The sequence below is a fragment of the Tetranychus urticae genome, chromosome 1 (genome assembly GCF_039701765.1).
Source record: "Tetranychus urticae isolate SD_2017Ah chromosome 1, NJAU_TeUrti_SD_1.0, whole genome shotgun sequence".
Classification (NCBI taxonomy): domain Eukaryota; kingdom Metazoa; phylum Arthropoda; class Arachnida; order Trombidiformes; family Tetranychidae; genus Tetranychus; species Tetranychus urticae.
Genome location: NC_142958.1, coordinates 13,564,392 through 13,586,345, shown reverse-complemented (window position 1 = coordinate 13,586,345; position 21,954 = coordinate 13,564,392). Strand labels below are relative to the sequence as shown.

The following is a 21,954-nucleotide window of genomic DNA, read 5'->3' as shown; positions in this document are numbered from 1 at the left end:
AATTGATTCAAATTAAAAATTTGTTCACTCAATTAGCGGTTCATTAATAATGAAATGTTTAGAACTATTTGACTTGAGTTTATCTTGATATGTTAATGTCTGGGAATGGAAATTTTCTCAATGCTTATGAACACAATTAGAACTCAAATGAAAACTAAATCTCGACTCTGGTGACTTATGATTCGTTTTATTGCTCATCATTTAAATAATAATTTCTCTCGTTTTTGCAGATTCTTCAGATCTTGGCTTCATTGCGCAGTTCAACTAAAACTTTGGTCAAATGATCCAATAATCTTTGCTAAATAATTTCATCATTTGGTACAAATTAGGAATCGAAATTGCATTGTTCAATCGAGGTGAGTAAACTTAGAATAAAAGTGACAAGAACGAGAGAAATGTTGAGAAATTATTCCACGATTTATGGCATCGACTAAAAGAGTTACAATTCGGTCTAACTGCGAAATGGACTGAATTTTCGCTCAAATTTGGAATTTTCTTTACAAGTTCAAGTTAGTTGAAAATTATCACCGAATCGAATGAAAGAATAATATTTTTTGGATTTTCTGAAGTATCTTTACCTCGCAAATGAATCCAATGAAACTTGACCATGAAAGCAAACAACTTCAATAGTTTGACAGAAAATAAGATTATAATCGAATGCTCAGTGAAACGACTTAGAATTTATTTAAAAGTGCAATTTTCCTTCGGAACTCGCACCAAATTCTGGGTCAACTGACTTTCGTTTTCAACTAACTTTAGTTGAAATGAACAGTTGGTGAAATGATCATGAAATGTGCGCTTATAAAAACAAATGAAATGATATTGAATGGAAAATCGTATGAAATTGAAATCAATTTTGTGCTCAATTCTGCAAATAATTAACATTGCCTGAGGTTGCTTGTTTACCGATGGTTCAATAAATTTTGAAGCATTTTCAATCAAACTAAATCTACTTGTGCAAACAAAAATGAAAATTATAAATACTTGTGCATGAGAAGGTAAAAGAAGAGGAAAGACTTGAAATGCTTTTCCCATTGAGTATCAATGAGTAAATCAATTTTTGCTCAACTAAATTGAATAAGTTTGATTTCAAATTGAGTTGCAAGGTGAACACAAGGAAAACAAAAACATGGTAAATGAAAGACACAAATGTATTAAATGAACTGATGAAGAGAAATTCATTGTCAGCCTGTTGTCACTAAATGTTGTGCACCAACATATGATAGTTCAAGTATAGTTCAATTGGTTTACATTTTGTTTTTCATCTTCTTCTCATCGTCTTCATCTTTCCCTTTCATCATCAACTTTGTCACTCAAAGGGAATTGAGCATTTCTTGGAACAGATTATTGAATCTTTTTTTCTCTTCTTCTTCTTTCTTTTGTTTCTTCTGGTTCCATTTCAACATTTTACTTCTTGTTCAGATAATTTCAATTGATTAAATTAAGAGCAAAGAAGAAAAGAGAAACTTGTTTTATTGATTGGAATTTAAATTTCAACTTGAATAAGTTTAGCTTAAGTTTGAAAACTATCAACTCGAAATGAGTTTAAAATTGAGAAAAGAAGCAAAAAAGTTTCAACATTTCAATCGACTTTTCGTAACAATTGTTTCTAATTATACAAATTGTTGGCTCATTTTTGCTGCTTCCATTGATTAATGTTCCATTGCTCAGTTCAATTGGAATTGCATGTAAATTGTTTCAACATTTACAGGGAATGATGAATAATATACTCGAGAAGTTTATCATTTCCAGTTTTAGTCTCGACTCTAATCGATCCTTGTGAAGGGATAAACTCATGTTGAAGATGAAGTCTAATTTCATGAAATCTCTTCAACAATCAAAACAGTTTTCTGTAAATGAATTTCAAGTTTTCTGATTAACTGTTTGTCGATTATTTTTCATGTAAATTTCATGGCATCAGGGTTAATATGGAAATAGGTCAACTGTGAAATGCACTAATTAACAGAATGTTGGTTGGAGAGAAAATGGAATTTTTCATTTTCTTTAGTTTACATTGTTTTTCATGATAATTTGATTTTTGATTGAAATTTGTTTTTCCATGTTCATCATTTCACGGTCAGTTATTGAACCTTTTTTCATGGTCATTTCGTGTTTTCCATTCAACTTGATATATTGAAAGGAATGTTTGAATGAAACAGATGAAAATGACAAGTTTACCTTCTGTGTTTGTGTGTGTTTGTTGAAGGATGAAAACCTTGAAAGGTCAAAAGCCAAATGTTAAGAGAATGGTTCGATATTGAAATTGAACCAAAGGTCAGTTGTTATTCATGTTAATTGGGCGACAATTGTGACAACACTTGGTAAACACTTTCATGTAATTTCTTGCTGTGTTTCTGCTAAGTATAATACTTAAGCTTTAGTCAAGAGGAATGTTTATCGAGGACAAAAAGGCGAGAAGAGTTGATTCCATGGAAAAGGTTGAGAATGAAGATGAATCCTGATGAGGATAATTATGATGCTGATGGTGATGATGGTGAGGATGGCAAGGCTGCTGGGTAAAAGTTTGATTTAATCAACTAAACATGGGAAACCGGAATGGGAAATGAATGTTGTTCAATGTTTGATTAAACCGGTAAAAACTGTGCAACACTGAGGAAGACTGAAAACTGAATAGGATGAACCAAGTGAAGGTAAATGTATTAATAACTTTTTATTTGCCATTTCAATCAAATGTTGCCAAGTAAATTGGTTAACATGAAATGTTTAGTTATTTTTGCATCAAAATCATCTTTTCCCTGCTTCACTCGATTCCTCGATTAATCAAGACTCAATCATGTGCATCTAAAAAGATACAACCTGTATTGATTTGCATCGTTTATTTCCCTTCCCTTCTCCATCAGTCTCTTCTGCTCAACAAATATTGAAATTTATTTACTTTTTTTCTAAGAATCAAGTCTTTCATCTTGTCTAAGCACTCTCTTCAATCGTTGAATGTCTGTTCATTCTGACGAAAGAAAGAGCTCATTAAACGCGAACTCGGTATAAGATGATTCAAGAGAAAATTTTGATTTATAAAATTCTCAAGGTTATCAGAAGCATTTCTTAAATTGACCTTGACTTACGAGGTCATTTAGAAGACACAGAAAAACAGTATTCGCAAAGTTTTAACATTTTGGCAATTTTCTTTTTACCTTCGCAATTGCCGCAAAATCTCATTTTCGCATCGATTAAATTTACTGAAAAATTCAAGTTGATTGGAATAACGATTTTCATTATTCAATATTTAAAGATTCATTGATAGATAGAAATGAAAGATAACTTTGAAAATTGTTTTCTCTCCAAAAGCATGGAAACAAATGGACGATCTGTACTTTTTTACACTTAATTTTAGCTGCTTTGATCTACTATCTAATCAATTTTATAAATGAAGGTGGAAAGTGTTGGTGTGAGTTACGATATAATTTTCAAGTTTGTCAACATCAATTAATCATTTAAAAAACTTAATGAACCACAAATTAAATAATAGTCTCTCAATTGAGCGGACAATTTGAGAGAGTTGGACAAGAAACGCTGCTCAAAGTAATAACAATGATAATCCTTCTTCTTGTGATAACAGCTCATAATGTTCAACATCAGGGAGTGAGAGAGAAAAAAAAGTGAAAGAAGAAGAAGAAATGAAATCAATTAACTTGACAAGCATTTATTAATTATAAAAGCAACGATGGACCATTCATCAATAGTTAATTGGCTTGACCTTCAAACTTGACCCTTGGCGTTGGTGTATAGCTGTTAATCACTTGACTTGATGCAAAATGAAAGTGATAAGAGTTGGTCAGCTCTTGTGACCCTCTTCAACTGAGAGAAGGCGAGATTTTTACTCAAAATTTCAAGTCAATTATTCATCATTGCCATGATAATGATTTATCAATAAAGAAAGCAAATTAGTTGAGTTTTTAAGGTTAATCAATGAAACGTTGAACTGGAGCTTCAACTACTGGAACTTGCATGAATCTCGAATGAATCTCGAATGATGCAGTTTTATGATTGATGATCATGTCGATGATTATGTTGTTGTTGATGATGATCATGGTAAAGATGAGCAAGCAAAAATGATTCAGTGAAAGGTTCACTGAAAACTGGAATCGACGAAAGGATTGAGGAATGATAATCTTGGTTGTGTTTATCATTCCCAGTAAATCATGATTATCTTAATGACAACTTTCGTTGGTAAAAGTTGAACTGCTTTTGCCAATCGTTTCATTAAAATCTTTGCTCTTCTGGTTCAACCCTTTTCCTCCCTGTTTTATCCATTGGATATGATTCATGAAATTTTCACAGCCAAAGGTCATGCTTTCGATGAATTTCTATAGACGAATATTTATTTTAGCATTTGTTTAGTAACCATTGATTGCGTGGTTTTTTATTTTCTCAGTCAATCTATTTTTTCTTTCATTCCCTGGTTCATCCGATAATCGAAAATTTTTTTCAGTCTCTTCTTTAGGTAAATTTGTATTAATGATGAACCAAGTGAAAGTTGAGCCTTTCCATGTTTGCTTCAGGTTATCAAATTGATTAACTCGCATTCATAATTGAACCTTTTTGCATCTTCAGCCTGCTGGTTCAACGGTTAATTATCAATATCTAATGAAACAAGAATATTAATTTTTAATCCTTTTCAATATTGGTTTAGTCCTCTTGACGAGTCTATCCAGCATTTTCAGTCTCTACCTGTGTTTGTTTCAGGTAAATAAATGATAAATAATTGAACAGAGTAAATCATATTATTGATGTATTAATATTAAAATATTGGCATGTTGCTTCATTTGAATCCATTTCATTTTATATTTTGCAAAATGTTTACCGAAAATGTTAAATGTTTCAAGAATGAACTTTTTACCCTCAAACTCATCTGTATGCTATCGATGAAATTGAATGATTTCAATTCAATTTGATAACTCAATATTTCATACTTGAAAAGTTATTTTCATAAATGTAAAAAACTTTAAATTCAACTGGTTTAGATTAGGTTAGAGTAGGTTAGATTAGATTTGCTTTGATTTGATTTTTAAAAATCAAATCGATTTTCATAAATAATCGATTGATAGATTCAATCGATTAAATTAAGCAAAAATCTGTATCATCTCGATTATTAATCGATTTTTAATCTGTTAAAGCAACATCAGTCGTCTGAAAGCTCGATTAATATCGGTTAAGGATCGATTAATTTATTGGTAAATCGAATTGATTAAAAATCGAATAGGCTCGATTTTTTAATTATAAATTTTGATAGATTGTTTTTTTGCAAAGCTCAATCAATTCAGTGTCACAAGCCAAGTGTACGTAATGTGAGGCACGGAAGTTTCTGCATGAACTTTATCTCATGACTATAACATGGGAATTGAAATTGAATGGAAAACTAAATTTAATCAAAATTGAAAAGCTTGCATTGTAATTGACTGATTGAGCAATCCCTGAAGAGTAATTTGCTCGCATTTTCATTTTACATGAAATACCTGTTGGAACAATCATTCATCATGATAGAGGAAAAAAAAGTCAAATCTATCGGGCATGAATGAAAATTAAGTGTTGAAAAAAAAGAGAAAAGTGTTGACAATTTCAAAGGTTAACAATTGCTAATGAATTTTTAATTTATCCTGCAATTCAATTGAAACTTTTCAAATGTAGCCATCCAAATGGATAAAACAATTGAACAAAAAAAGTAAAGTTGAAACGAGTGTACAAAAAATATGCAAAAAAACGCAAAACAACAGTTTTACAATGTAATTGAGTGATTCGCTTTTGTTTCAAGCTAATTGATTATTGTTTCCCAGGGAAGTAGTTAAATTACATTTCCAGAGATGAGCGTGATATTGATGATGATAGAGGCCAGAGTAAGAGTAGAGACAAAAAAAGATGTCAAATAAGGAGAAGAAGAAGAAAAAGATTCTTGTCAGTTGAATGTTATCAGGGTGAATGTTGATGAAATTAATTTCCAGTTCAACAGTGAGTTTATCGATAAAAACACAGAGTTTTGTTGAGGTTGGCAACAGTAATAGTAGCAAACAATTTAACCAGGCAAGCAAAAAAAAGAAGAAGTAAAAGCAACGTTAAAAGAGTTAAAGTGGTTAATTCTGGGAGGGAAAAGCGAGGAGTGAGAAAAGAAGAACAAGAATAGAAAAAAAGGGTTTTTAATGAAGAGCAGGGAAGCAACAAGGATGATGATAAGGATGTGTGCATGTTGAAATTGTAAACATCTCAGCATGCTTGACGATCTCATCTCAGTGGGTAAACCTCATTTGGAAGTGCACAACATTCATTTCATTAGCTAACCATTGCCAGGGAAGTTGTTTGATAACATTTAAAGCTAATGAAGCCATTCCCATCTCATTGCAAGTTTAGTGTTAATAGATGTTAGTTGAACATAATTTTTGTGTTTTTTTTCTCACTTTTTTCGTCTTTTCATTTCTCTTTCACTCTTTCTCTCCATTAAATGTTACCATTCCTCACCAAATCCAACAGTTAATACAGTTGACATGTATTAAGTAAACCCAAAAGTCTTTGTGGGCTTTTCACTCATTTATTTCAAATAGCCAATTAATCTAGTAAAATCTATTCAATTGTCTCCACTTTCATAATTAATCAATTTTTGCTCTTTAATTTGCACCTAATTTCACAATGAAAAACCTTGATTAACAAGTTTGCATTTCGGTTCAATTAAATCTTTTATGCAACTTTTATCAAATAAAATTGTTTATCAAAAACCAAAACTTGAAAAAATCAACATCAATCGAAAGCTTGAAGTTCATATAATCACTGATGTTAGTCAATTATTCAGATTCAAAGTTAAAAAAGCTCATCTTTTCGACCATTTTCTATGAGATTTTCAATTCGATTTTGAACCGAATTTCGAAAAAATTGAAAAATCTTTTCCATGGAAATTCAACGTTAAAATGAATTCAGAATATCATTGAGCAATTAAATAACAGAAATGATCAGCATTTAATTTCAACAAGTGATAACGATCTTCAGCCTCTCAATCGATAGGAATTTTTTTCAATTCTTGATCGTCGATCATTTCTGATCAACAATTTAATTTGAATCTTTCAAAGTGCGATAAATGCTGATTTGGTCAAGCAATATTTTTAATCACAAAATTCGGTGCAAATTAACGAGTGAAAAGCGATTAATAGTGAAATATAAACAATTAAATGCTGAATATTGAATCACTGAAAGGCTGCAAAGACTTTTGGGTTTACCTAATATTCAGCGATAATGAAACTCGATCAAATAGTGCAACTTGTCCATGTCAATGAATTATCAGCAAACCCTCGAAAGAACAGAACAACAATTTCAATATTGGAATGAAACTGGTGATAGAATGCAAAATCCCTCCCAGTAACATATTATTGTTGTTGATAAGCAAAGATAATGGGCTTTATATTTTTGGCCAAAAGTGTAACACGAAAGGTGAAACAAGCCTTTTGGATAGCAAAGTAAACATGGCACAAGGCTTAATCTAAAGGTGATAAATAACCAAGTTGCTGAAATGATAACATTGATAATTCCCTTGATTGAATAATAAAAATGACCAGCTCGTAATTGAATGAAAATTGTTGGCAGAGAAAAAAAACATTACATTAAATTAGATCGAAAGTGAAATTTGCCATAAAGTCGACTCTTTGCCAATTAATTGAGATCAACTCGACTTTTATTAATATTGGTAACACACAAAGTATTGTTACAACTCTGTTTACCTTTTATCACTCAATATGATTGTCGATATAAAAGTGACCATAAAAAGTCATTGAGCGTAATTTTATCCAAATTTTTGTCCTTCATTTACTTGGAATCAAGGTAAAGCAGATTAAATGATTAGTCTTCAGCATTGAGAATCAATTGACTATTTTTTTGCCTTCAAAATGATTCTCCAATCGAGGCCAAAATCACCATTTTTGGAGCAACTTTTTTTGTTGTTACTTTCATCACCTTTAATGGTTAATATCGACAATTATTGATATCATTATACCTTATTATGGCTCTAATTTTGTGCGTTCAGTTCGAGATATTTATCAGCTTTGCTCGTCATAAAGTAAAGTAATAAAATCGCAGAGTGAAAAGAGTCTTTTTTTATTACATTGAATTGAGTGTTGAACCTTCAATGTTTATATCAATTTTGTTTTTCATTATTTTGTCTCTTATTTATTCACTTTATGCTGAATCAGGTTCCGTTTGTAAATATTTTGTCTCTTATTTCATGATATTTTTCTCGTTTACTTTCGTTTCTTTATTAATGGAAACACTTTTTTTCTCTTACTCTGACTTTTGCTTTTTAATTTATCATGAAATTTCAATGGATAAATCAATGTTTGTTACTTTCCATTGAAATCACTTCAATTGATTGAGATTCAACTTTTGATCAGTGTTGCTTTCATTTTATGGTTGCATTTTTAATGAAACCTTTTAGTCTTTTCAATAGCTTTAAATAAGTCTAACGTCAACTAAAGCTTGTTCATTTAAAGTTCAAAGTGTAATTCAAGTTTAATCAGCATTTTATTCATCTTATTTCATGCACACCATTGGATAAAATATAATAATAAAAATCCAAGTCTTGGAAGAATGTAGAATACGTTCAATTTCGTGTTTGTGTCACTAATAGAACCAGAAGAAGAGTGAATATTTTCGATTTTTAGTAAAGCGCTTGTTCATAACTGATTTTACAATGTAAGATGTAAGAAATACAATGCTGATCGAAATGCTGCCTTTGGGCCGTGAGCTCATGGGTTTATATATTACAGTGTTTTCAGATTGATTTTTACGTTGAACCAGAAACAAAACCCAAATCCACAAAATGAAAACCCTATCCGATTTACCCTCACTTGAGTTAATCTTCGCTCCACAAAAACAAAACACGATTCCATAGAAAGAGAAAACGCTTTTAGCAAATGAAAATACAAAATCTTTGAAAACCTTAAATAGTCCATATTGAGCTTTGCTCAAACAAAAAGGTCACAAAGACGAGAATAACAAGTTTAAAAGTGACCAAGTGTTAAGGTATTTTCATTTACTAAAAGCGTTTTCTCTTTCTATGGAATCGTGTTTTGTTTTTGTGGAGCGAAGATTAACTCAAGTGAGGGTAAATCGGATCGGGTTTTCATTTTCAAGATTCGGGTTCTGTTTCTGGTTTAACGTAAAAATCAATTTGAAAACACTGTAATACCTTGAAGATGTAGGGAAATGGTGAGCTCAACGTTTCTTCGGTGTCTACGTTGAAACCAAACTCTCGTCTAGTCAAGTCCAAGTTTTCATTTGCACAAGTGTTACAATCTTTTCTGTTCAAGTTGCCAGACAAATAAACTGACAGTCAAACCATAGTTTGATGCTTGAAGAAGGCTGAGAATCTGTTGCCTAAGTAAACGTAATTCATCAAGTAAAGCGCCTTGATCTAGTCGAACCCTTGAGACTGGAATGACAAGAATTGAAAACAAATTTCACCAAATTTGAAATAAAATCACGTTCAAATTAGAAATTTCAAAATTTTGAAACTTATCAACTTAGTGTTTGACCCTTTACCAGATTTGAAAATACTTTTTCTCTGACTGATAAACTTTCAATATCTGTTGAAAAGCTGAAAAAGTCAGTAAAATTATCAGTTGGCAAATCCCATGATCCATTGCAAATTAAAGTTAACATTTCAAGGTTTGTTGAAGTCAAGTAAGAAACTTCAAGAGATTCAAAAGGCTTATAAAAAATAACTTTTAAATCCCTAATGAAATGTTCACTAATGAATCAACTCAACCTTTGATTTTACCCTGAATTGGTATTTATCAATGTTATGAGATGAAATAACGGAATGTCAATAAGATGCAAAATCAAATGACGAGGCCAGAATAAGCACATGAATAACTTATTCATTGACTGTAAAAGGATAACAAGAATAACAAGTCGATAATGTGTCCATGTGTTATCAATAATACAAATGGAATACCATTTAACAGGTTCATTTGTTTCATTGCCTTCTTCTTGCCTTCTCTCATCCCCACTCTCCATCATTATTATCATGATATAATATTTGAAGAATAACTTGAGTAGAAAACATTGTTTTCTGTTGCGTTATTTATGGATTTCGTTGCCTTCCAACTGCCATCAAGATTAAAACAAAGGTTATCGAAACATCATCCTTATCTTGTCCTAACAGTTTTCACTTCCCAGTGAATCAACAATTGAAACCACTTGTTTCCCCTTTTCTCAGTTTACAAATGTTTCATGATCACAGTTGAAATGTTTGACAATTTGAATAGTTGATTGGAGGAAACATGAATGACAATTATTGAGCCAAATTATACTCAACTCTTGAGAGTAAAGTTAATGGTAAGAAGACACAAGTTGATCATGAAGAGATCCATCAGCTTTAACATAGTTTCAGGCAGTGAGGCAAAAAAAAACCTTCACTTGGATTAACATATTGTCAGTTTTTTCCCTTCAAAAGTCGAACTTTTTTTTCTTCATTTCAGTTTTTTTCTACTTTCCAAACCAAAACTGATTCCAGTAATTTCAGGCTTTCCAGCTTTACCTAAACTTGATATACTGTTTGTCTATGTTAATTTACCCTCTGGTTTAATATTATAATCTATTCAGGTAAGTTGAAGAAAAAAATGGTTCGAAAAGTGTATCGAGAGAGAAATGTTTAAACTCGAAGAAGCTTTCAACATTGGTTTCTATTTAAACTTATCAAAAGCTCTATCATGATAGTCAATTTTGGGTTCAATATTTTACAACAAAATTGTACACAAACATGTGTAAACATGGAAAATGAAGTTTAACCAAAAACACAGAATGACAAGTTTTGGGGAAAAATATTGTTCTACAATTTTGGTCAAAACTTTTCACTAAAACTCGACATTTTGAAAGCTAAAGTGAAGGAAAAAAACGAAAAAATTGGTTTTGGAATTTTTGAGATTCGTTTTGTTTCGATTGAATTTCAGTGTTGGACATTTAGGAATAAAGTGTTTTCGATTTAAATGGATTTTATTGATCTGCTGATTCGAGTGGTTACAAGAAGATTAAATAATAATGTTATTAGAATGTTGGAAATTAATAACGCCAGGAAAGAACTGATGAGACAATAAGAATCTGATGAAAGTTGTAAGCATTATTTACATATTCATTGAACAATAAATGCGATTATGTTCATTGAATGGTACTTGAGATTTGTCTGAATGTGAATAAATTAACTTTGGATAGTTTGTTCCATTAATCGATAAAATCGATTGGCATATCATGACCAAGTGATAGGAACAAATATGACGATTACAATTGAAACTTTTACTGTTTTCATTTGGTTCAAAGAGGTTGGACAAAAATTTTCATTTCCTAAACTGAAAATTTCAATCAACTTTTTATATTCAATTAGCTTGTGCTTTTCAATTTGCACAACAAGTTGCTAATAAACTGTACAAATTGACCTCAATTTTGACTTATCAAGTTGATGATTGAAAAATGTTTCAACTTTAAATTAAATTACAAAACTTTTCTATTTTTCAATGGAAAAAGTTTTTCCGTCAAATTATTGAAAAAAGAGGAAAAAAGATGAAACAGAAAAATTGAATCATAAATGTGATCCAATGAACATTTCATGATGAAAGAGTCTTTGAAAAGTTGGAATGAACAATTGTTTCATTTTTTCTTCATCAGTTGCAATTCGAAGAAAATGTTGAAACAGTTTTCATTCGAACTTCAATTTTCGTTTTTTCGTCCAGTTACATGAGATAGAAACTTGAAAGCGAATTTCAAAGTTGCGAAGAAATGTTCAGATCTTTTTTTTGAAACATTTTCTCTGTTCGATGTCTTCGTCAGCGTTTCGTGAATCTTGTTGAGTTTCTTTTGATTGCAATTTCGATTGTTGTAAATTGTTCAATCAAATTAATGCCTTTTCTTCTCGAACTTTAAAGTTGCTAGTTTAATGCTGAACACGGTTTAAATCAGAAGGTGAAGTTGAATAGATTTCATAAACAGTGACAAATACTGATCATGAGACAATTTTGTTTTCTGATTCAATTTCGTTCGCTTACAATCAAATCAAATTGATGATTCAATAATTTTTCTTCTTGTTCCTCATTTTTTATTAGTTTAACTTTTGTTCTAGTCTGCAGTTCCTTTGGCCATTTCAACCAGATTCACATTGACTTTCAATTGGGCCAATTTAGAGTCTAAATTAATCGAGAATTGGCAAAATCTCCAATTTAATAAACTGATTAGTTAATCATTGAAATTCAGTTTCATCTTCAATAGTCAAGAGAATTGTTTCCATGATCAGATCAAAGATATGCTTTTGGACCAATCGAATTGTTCGCAAGTTTAAAATTTTTCAAAAGTCGAATGTTTCTGAACTTTTTACTCTCACAGTTTGAAGGAAAAAGTTCTTAAAGAGTTTCATTGTATTCAAGTTGACTGCAACTGGTCAGAACTTAGTTTGAGCTTGAATGAAACTTCGATCAAAGGGATTTAACGAAATGCTGATTTCGCAGGTTTCTTCCTGATTCTGCATTCCGAATGGCTAGAGAAGGCAAAATCGAGAAACAAAAGACTCTTTCATGCAACTGTCATTGTTGGTGCTCTTTAGAGTTCTGATAATTCTGCACTTGATAGATAACGATCACGTAGAATTTTCATGTTTTTTCTTCATACCTTTGGTTTACATTTTTTTTTGTTTCAAAGTTATTCTCTGATGCTATTATATTCCCAGTGTACTTCACTTACTCAGGCAATCTCATTCTTTTCACCCTGAGTCTTCTTTTGGCTCAACATTTCAACAGGCAATTGCCATCATCTTCAGCTTCAATCTTGTTCTTCATTTTTTTTGTTCCTCTTTTCTTCAATGAAATAATGAAAAAGGAAATAAGATTCTTTTGGATACTTTTTCGTTTCTTTACTTCACCTATTCTTTAATCATATTATCATCATGAGATTGAATTATTACTCTCAATTGTATCATCATCACATGATCCTCACTAATCTTCTTACCATCGTCTTCCTTTCATCGTGTATTCCATCGTATATTGATTGCTTTAATCTGTTAATTTTACTATTTTAATATTGATATTGACCTAGAAACATTTTGCCAACAATACTTTTCCCTTTTCCGCAACTAGCATGCATCTTGAAGATAAAAATGAATCTTATCGATAGTTGAATTAACTTTTTATGCTAATATTATTGAACAGAAAATGGAAATTAAATTCCAACTGAAAAACCATGAACATTGCCTTTAATAAAATGCACGTGAAGGCAACTTTGATTGACGCCTAACAGGTTGACTCGCCATTAAGTCCAAATGAAAAAAGTAAATTAAACTCAGAAAGTCAAATCTTTTCATTTCCATAAGTTGAATCTTGAATTTGAAATGAAGTTGCTTGGAAGTGAAAGGTTGAACAAACTACAAAATTTAATGAATTGGTTGCAAAGTAACTCGACTCTTGAAATGAGAAAATTAATTTTTCTAAACTTTAATTTGGATCAATTTCCAGTCTCATTAAAAATTATATTAATTTAGATTTATCAATCTGTCTTTTCTCTCTGTAAGATTTTCATGAAAATTTTGTTTTCTTTTTTCGAATCAGTTTGATCAGTTTGAATTTTACTTCGAAACGTATTTTTAGGATACAAACATGTTTTTGTTTAACGTCGAAATGAGCCAATTTTGGAAAGGGTTGAAGGTCACTGAAATTGAAAAAAACACATTTGATGAAAGTTGAATGTTGAAGAGAAATAATTGATCGGGAAAATTTCAAGCTTCCCTTTGATCGTAAACAATATATTTTTCAATAACAGGATAACAAGTTTGACATTTAAAGTGATTGATTAAACTGACCTTGTTTTGTAACTTCAATCTCATCAATAACAACCTTGTAAAGTCACCTTACATTCCGGAAACAGGATGGACTCATAATTGTTCATCAGGTTACTAGATTACTCAAAAGATGAGGTGAACTGAAGCGAGCAAAGTATCAACAAGAAAAGTCTAACAAGGGAATCCCAAAAATTGATCAATTGATAATTATATTACAAATAGAATACAAATTCTCAAGAAAAAAGAAAAAATAATTTCTCAATAATTTTCCGAATCGAAAAGGTATCAAAATCCTGTCTTGGTCTCTGACCCAATGCACTGATAGCGACGAATGAACCTGGATATCGATTGATCACTGGGGTTCCCTTGTAAGTTTACCTTGGAGTTTATGTTTTTACTGCGAAAAGTCGTTCGATTTCAAGTTGAATAAAGTTGAGAAAAAAATGATTTCATTGAAGGGAATGATGAAGATGATGGTGAAAAGGTAAAGATGAATTTTTGAGGGAAAAGGATGTTTATATTTCGAAAGGTGAAAAAGTATTAGTAAATTTTTTAATGAGTTTCCATCGCAAGTGTTCTGAAGAGCATTCATCTTCTATGTTTACTTTTTACCTCTTTTTGCTTTGCCATCTTTACCTCTCATCTTTTTAGTCATCATTTTCATTTTAAAATTGAGTCGTTCCATCAATCTGATTTGCTTCCCTGACGAACTCATTTTCATGCCCAAAAGCAACAAATGCTCTTCTCTTGAAATGTTTGTGTGTGTGTGTGTGTTTGTGTTTGTGTTAATAATAACCTGTTGATGAAGAAGGCAAAGAGTAAAGTTGAAGGTGAATGGGAATGAAAATGGATTGGAAATAAAATGTTTAACTTGATTTCAATTTCGCTCTCAGGTAAAATGAATATTGAATCTGGAATCATATTATTACAGATGTTTTTCAACAATTAACTTTACTCAACAAAAATGCTCTTCACTTTCAACATCTTTATCAACCCTTGTTTATCCTTCATCATCAGTCTTTCCTTTCCTTTACTTTTCATCATTTTCTTCTTCTTTTTTTGTCTTTTCTTATTCATTCATTCATTCATCGCGTTCCTTTCTTTTCATACTTTCTACTCTTAGACTTTGCTTATTCTACCCTTGAGCATTATTATCTTGATTATAATGATAATAATGATAATAATAATGATGATGAAGAAAATGTAATGATAATCAGGTTGACTGGAAGATGAAAATGCGTTATCATTAACAACATCCAAGAAACTCAAATACGATTAGGAAACTTTCCTCTTCACCATCACCATCTTTTTCATCACCTTTTCACTCCCAGTCTCTGGTGGCAACTTGCTATATTCAGTGATAATTACACACATAAATGTTACAATTGCGATTTTTAATCATAAAGATTGGATAAGAGAATGAAAAATAATGAAATAATCACTGCTTTCATCATTTAGTTGGTCTACTTTTTCCCTCATCATTTTGCCATTAAATTCCGAAAGTTCTGATTGATCATTTTTTGCTCTATTTACAAATCATCTTGATTTATCATATTTGTGAAACAATTAGTCAAATGTTGGTCATACTTTATGAACTTTATATACTTTACTGTTGAGCGATACTTTATTGTTTAGTCGGTTCCTTCCAATTGATTCAGGAATAAAAATTTTCAATACAATCTTGATGTTAACGGGGTTTGGAAAAAACCTTTAATGACACATGAGTCCAATCAGGGTCAAACATGAACTTGAGATCGATAAGCAACGAGTTGGTTGATTTTTGGATAGGCTGGCTTTCAATTTGCATGCATGTTCTATCTTACCATTTTATCACCGCCAGGATGTTGGACGAAAAATTGACATTCTGGAGCAGTTTGTGCTCTCGAAAAAATCTTTCACCTTAGCCATATGGCGCGTCCGAGCTTTTTAAAATGCTTTTGACAAATGAAACTTTATGTGAAATTCAATGGCTCAAGGACGCGAGAAAAATGTCAGATGACCTTCAAAGGTCGGGAGGCAAAATTTCCAAAAATAACCTTGAATGACCTTGAGCTTAGTAAAAAAATGCTTGAAAATTTTAAGGATCACTGAGTTATTCTAGAAAGAAAACTGTTTTGAAGCGCTAACGCCTTGAATATACAAATATATGATTCTGTATCTCTAAAACATATCAAAGTAAGGAGTGAAAATTTTTTACTTTTTGATGCGACTTTTAGTTGATTCATTTTTCGTTCATTCTCGTAATGATTTCCATCCTTCATCAACTTATTGATGACCTGGAAGATAAAATATCGTTAAGACTTGCAACATCGTCTAGACTGCACTTTCTTATGTGATAAACTGATTTCTGTTAACCCATTGGCGGCGTTTACGTGATTTATTTTAATAAACAGTAAACGATTCTTTTTTTTTCTTACTTTTGTCTTTTCACGATTTCAAGATAATTTTTTTCTCCACTCATTCAATACTAGAATAAAGTTTGATAATAAAACAGAAGGATAAGAAAAGGAATAAAAGATGAAGAAAATCACATTTTTTTATTCTCCTTGTTCATCCAAAGAAACAAATAGTTACAGTGAAACAAACAAAATGAACGTTTCTTTTTCTCTTGCCATCATTATCATGTAACTCTTGATTCCATTTATATACATTTCCTTCTCATGCCCATTTACCTTGCAGTAGATCAATTATCATTACAATCGCAACCAATCCAACAGTTTTACGGTCCAAAGTCAATAACAATCCAAGGTAAATCTCCCAATATTTGACGCTCAGTCTGCAATTCTCATCGTTTCATGAATCAATTTTTTCCTTTCAACTTTGGTCTCAAGTCATTATCAACTTTTTTCATCAACAAAATGCTCGGATGTTTGAAATAATTACATTTACCATTTGTTTCTGTGTGCTCAGCATTTCATTTAACTCTTTCATCTTTAAATTGTTTCCAACGATATCAGTTTAAAGCTGAAAAATGAATCTCAATTTTAATGTTTATTCAATGACATTAAATCGCATCATTTTGTGCTCTTTTTTGCTTGTGGTAATCAACATTAGAATCAACAATATTATCAGCAAATGAATGAAACTTCTTGTTCTGCAAACATGAGGAAAAAAGAGAGGAAAAGAAGGAAAAAAAGGGAAAAAACAAAAATCTAAATAATTCAACTCTAATAGTGATATTTATTTATTTATTCAAAATTATTCAGACTTTTTTGCTTCTTCTTTCCCTTAGTGAAGCTTTTGTTTTTCACCCTTTCACTGTTTCCATCCATTTCTAACAAATTGCCTGATTACATTTGAATAGTGGTCGAACTTTGTTTCTCTTCAATTGTTATCTCTTTCACTTTCCAAGGATAAATTCATGATACATTCATGTTTATAAATATATAAATAAATATAAAGAAGAAGAAGAAGAAACATTAATAAAAGGAGCGACAAAATTTCATTATTCCGTCATGAATATTGGCTCATCAATGAACAATGTAACAATTTTTTGTTTCATTTTCAATATAAAACTCCATTCATATAACATTAAACCATTTATTGTCTGATTCATCGTTCTGATTCCATTTTTCATGTGTTTAGTTGATTGTAAATTTTGTTGCTTTGTCTTTGCCAATACTTATTCACTTTGAAAGGTCAGAAAAAAAGACTTTGATTTTCAAATTGTATCCAAATTCTCATCATTTATTGCTGCCTTTAACCAGAATCGATAATTTTATTCATCAAATTATTCTTTTATTTCAGGGTAAAAAGGTTGTTCATTAATTTCCAGACTATTTTAGATTCTCATTTGGAATGGTATTTAAATTAAATTGAAATTCGTTACGAAAATTGAGAAATTGTTTGGTTGGGAAAAATTGTCTTTTGTTTTATGAGCTTTTTTCTGAAAATTAAATGAAAAGTTGTCTTTAGCTAAAATAGATAAATCAGATTCAGTGAATTTCGTTTGTAAACATGAATATTGGGAAATTTTTTCGTCTTTCATTCTACTTGAAATCACCATGAAAAGAATTGCTATTTTGACAGAAAACTTAGTTTTCATAAGCTTTTACTTTTTCCTTCTCATTTCTACACATCATTACGAGTTTCAACTATTTTGCTCTTTATTCACATTTATATCATATCGCATTCATCTCTGGTATAAACATTATTTTCAATGTTTTATCTTGCAGCTTTTCAATCATTGAGGTGATACAAAACCTGTCAATGTGAAATTGTGTTTCCGTTTCGATTGAATCCAATGGAATAGAGTAAAAAGTATATCTGATTTAATGTCTTCTCTTTTCCCTTTTGCTGACAAAATGGCTGTAAAAATAATGAACCCGAGTTTTGATTAAAAAAAGTATGTTTACAAATTCATAGCAAATGACAAAACGTCGAGAAAAGTTGAAAGTGTTAGATTGATTAATTTGGAAACTTGTAATTGCTAAATATTGTAACTCCTGATCTAACATGCAACTGCAAGTCTATTCAATAAGCGACAGTTTCGCTTGCTATCGCGATTACCTAGACAAATCAATCCATCAACTGACAAGATACGAGACAGAGTGAACATGAGCATTCCAAAGTAAACTTTTAAAGTTGATTCTCGTCATCGCCAAGGATTGTCGTTGAACTGTTTCCTCCAAAATCGTGCGTAAATTACTGAGCAAATATCAAAGAGTTTTTAGTGAATATTCAGATGCGATGCTCATAGACTTAAGTGATTGTTTTGTTCAAAGACTCAAGCATTGTGAGTTGGAACAGACGAAGCGATATGAGATTTAGCATTTACTAATGAAGAGTTCATTAGTAGCTGCTGGTAGAGTTTCATGAAATAACCTTGAATGCAAATGAAATTCGTTCAATTTTTACTTTGAATAAAATTGTTCATTGCTTTTGATCGTTCTGACAAAATTGTCTTTAAAATGATAATCACAATGAAATTGAATTAAATGTACAAAAATAGAATGGCAAATGTATTGCAATTGAATTTTACCTTCCCAGTCATCCATTTTATCCTGAAGCAACATTATCCATAATTATAACAATCATTATTGGAAGGGAAAAGATTTGGCAAAAGTGAAAATTGCGAGTAAATTAACTTGAAATTAACTGAATGATTTGGTTGGAAGCAAGTGGTTTACCATGAAAATGCGAGTTCAACTTTTTCTCTTTCCAATGAACATTTTCTTTTCTTCAACTCTAATTCAATTTAAATGCCATTATAGCATCATTTATGTCCAATTTAATTTTACTTTTCATGTTTCAATTTTTCATGATAACTTTCATTATTCATTGGGAGGTAAAAATAACAGGAAGAAACGAAGAAAAGTTTACAAAATTTATAAACTATTATCATAATGATTATCATCTAAAAATATATTAAATAGTTGAACCTCACAGAACTAATGAATAAACTTCAAAATATAAACACTTGAGTATAGCAACAGGATTTTGGTGCTTTTTGTGCTCATAGTTAATTAACTGTTACAATTAATGCTGTTGATTGTATTATAATTAGCGATAATTATTGATTGAGATTATCCATTTTGTCGGGCTAAAAATAGCGTTTCAATAAAAGTAGAGAAAATTTATTTTATGTTGCAAGTTCGCAGTTCATTACCAACACCAATTAACCAGCAGTAAATTATCAATTGTAAACAATCAAACATCAAAATAAGAATAATCAATCAACATTTTACCATGAAAAGAAGGTGAAAAAATGAGCAAAATTTCTTTTCTCTTTCATTCTTGTTACAACATGGAAAATTAATGGAATAAAAAAAGGAGCAAAAAATAACTTTAAATTTGTGTTTATTTTTCTTCTCATCTGTTGCAGTCTAAACCACCGTCTGAGAGTTTCCAGTTTCATCATGAACTTGAACTTTTCCTGGGAAAAAGTGAGCCAAGAGAGCTGCGGCAGTTGCAATTAAGTAAGTTTAATCAAAGAGCCTCAATCAATTCAACTGAATCAGTCTTTTCATTAATTTGTTGCAGATTCAATGAGTATCAAGTAACAAGAGAGAAGAAGAAAAAAGTTCGTAAAAAATCGTAAAAAGTTCAATTGTGATTAGTCGAAAGATGACGACAGCATTAACAATCGATGTAACTGATGCCTACACATTGTCCAATAGTAATACTTCAATCTATTTAAATGTATCCAAATCATCGTCTAAACTGGTCGCCGAGTCACTCACTTCATCTTCATTATCATCCATTAAATCATCCTTTTCATCTCTAATATCATCTGTAACTTCAAACTACAAACATGACAATCAAAGTGAACCCGTGATAATAAATTCTGGCGCTAATGTTTATAACAATTTAAATGATTTAACTTCTAGTAACTTAACCAATAGTCAAACTAATTTTGTTAACAATGCTGTTGTCCCGGAATCAGCAATCTTGAGCCTTCTTCCAGTCACACTTTCCTCAGCCTCAGCCTCACTCTCATCGGGTTCACCCTCGTCTCTGGCATCACCCTTCAACCTAAACACAACCCTACTGGTTGAACCCTATGAAGACCAAGGGATTGGACTGGTAGTTAATGTAACCAAAGACTATCCACTCGAGTATGCCATTATCATGTTTGGTTACATAATGCCTTTCCTACTGATTGTAACCCTCATCACCAACAGCCTGGTAGTCATTGTGCTAGCCCAACGAGAGATGAGAACCCCGACCAACCTGGTTCTCCTGGCCATGGCCATATCGGACATGTTGACCCTTCTCTTTCCCTCTCCCTGGTATTTTTACAATTACACTCTCGGCTATCATAGCAAGATACTTCATCCTCCGGTTGCCTGTTATGCTTACCATTGTATGATTGAAGTGATTCCCGCCTTTTTTCACACCGCATCCATCTGGTTGACTCTTGTCCTTGCCGGTCAAAGGTACATTTATGTTTGCCATCCAACGGTTGCACCCAAATACTGTACACCGCCCAAAGTGGCTCGTGCCATTGTTACCGTTTTCGTTTTAAGCCTGATTGTACAAGCATCAAGGTTTGCCGATCGCGACTTTCAAGAGGTAACCCTTGACTCTGATTCTGGTCCCGTCTATGGTTGCCGTTTTTTCACCGCCACCTGGGTTAAGCGACTCTTTTCCGAAGATGCCTATTACATCTTCTATTATAGTTTTCGAATTATTTTTGTCAACATTGGCCCTTGTACGGCCCTTGTAATCCTTAATTTGGCCCTGTTTCGGGCACTTCGTCGAGCCCAGCACAAGAGGAAAAAGTTGTTTCAAGAGAATCGCCGGTCCGAGTGTAAAAAGTTGTGCGACACCAATTGTACCACTCTCATGTTGATTGTGGTCGTCTCCGTTTTCCTGGCCACTGAGATTCCCATGGCCATAACAACAGTTTCCCATGTGATACAAAATTCACTCGATATTCACATTGCCTCATATGAATATCTCAATTTGACAATATTGTTTAGCAATTTTCTCATTATGCTCAGTTACCCGTTCAACTTTGCCATCTACTGTGGCATGTCCAGACAGTTTAGGGAAACATTTAAAGCACTTTTCATCCCAGGTGGACGCTCAGCTCTCTCTGATAGATCAAGGCAAACCAGGGAAGGTTCAACGAGATATTCAGTTGCCAATGGACCGCGAACGTCTACCAATGAAACTGTCCTTTGACCTGAAATCACTGTCTTTCCTTTTTATTTTTGCTTTCACCTTTTTCGGCTTATCAAATGTTTTCCTTTTTTCCTTCTTTCCAATTTCAATTGTGACCACAAAATTAATCAAATATAACGATAAATGAAACTCTTTTATTCACTATTATTGTATTAAATACTTGTCTTGTGTTATTAAATGTTGCTTATAATTATAAATCAAAATGTCGATCAACAATGCACAACAAAAAGACTAAAATTAAATATCTAAATTGTACACAATTTGATAATTTCAATTGTTTTCCAACCATCAATTTAACCGTTTACGTTTAAATGGTTGACATCAAATTGAAAACCTTTTTTACATCTTTAAAGGTTTACTTTGTCTAATTGTGATTAAATTGAAGTAAATTGTTGATTAATTTCATTATTTAATTTTGAATTTTGCTGGTTAACCCAATTGGTTTGTATCAAGGATAAGTGATGGCACTGCAAACGCTTTATATTTTTCCCACCAAAAGATGAACCATTGAAGGGTCA

The 21,954-nt window shown here is 31.6% G+C and overlaps 1 protein-coding gene across 2 annotated transcripts; it reads left to right on the top strand.

The window, feature by feature from the left end:
• Positions 1–230: 230 nt before the first annotated feature.
• Positions 231–21,696, top strand: SPR (G protein-coupled sex peptide receptor). 2 transcript variants are annotated; one of them, XM_015928296.3, is made up of 3 exons: positions 231–356; positions 19,632–19,725; positions 19,790–21,696. In XM_015928296.3, exon 3 carries the CDS (start codon positions 19,874–19,876, stop codon positions 21,434–21,436), a length of 1,563 nt encoding a protein of 520 aa, XP_015783782.1. In that variant the 5' UTR covers positions 231–356; positions 19,632–19,725; positions 19,790–19,873; the 3' UTR covers positions 21,437–21,696. The 2 variants fall into 2 exon arrangements, with proteins under 2 accessions (XP_015783782.1, XP_015783783.1); XM_015928297.3 differs by having other exon boundaries at positions 19,768–21,696.
• The last annotated feature ends 258 nt before the right edge of the window (positions 21,697–21,954 follow it).

Excerpts from the sequence above, each read along its gene's own strand:
- SPR (XM_015928296.3), top strand. The coding sequence starts at position 19,874 with ATGACGACAGCATTAACAATCGATGTAACTGATGCCTACACATTGTCC.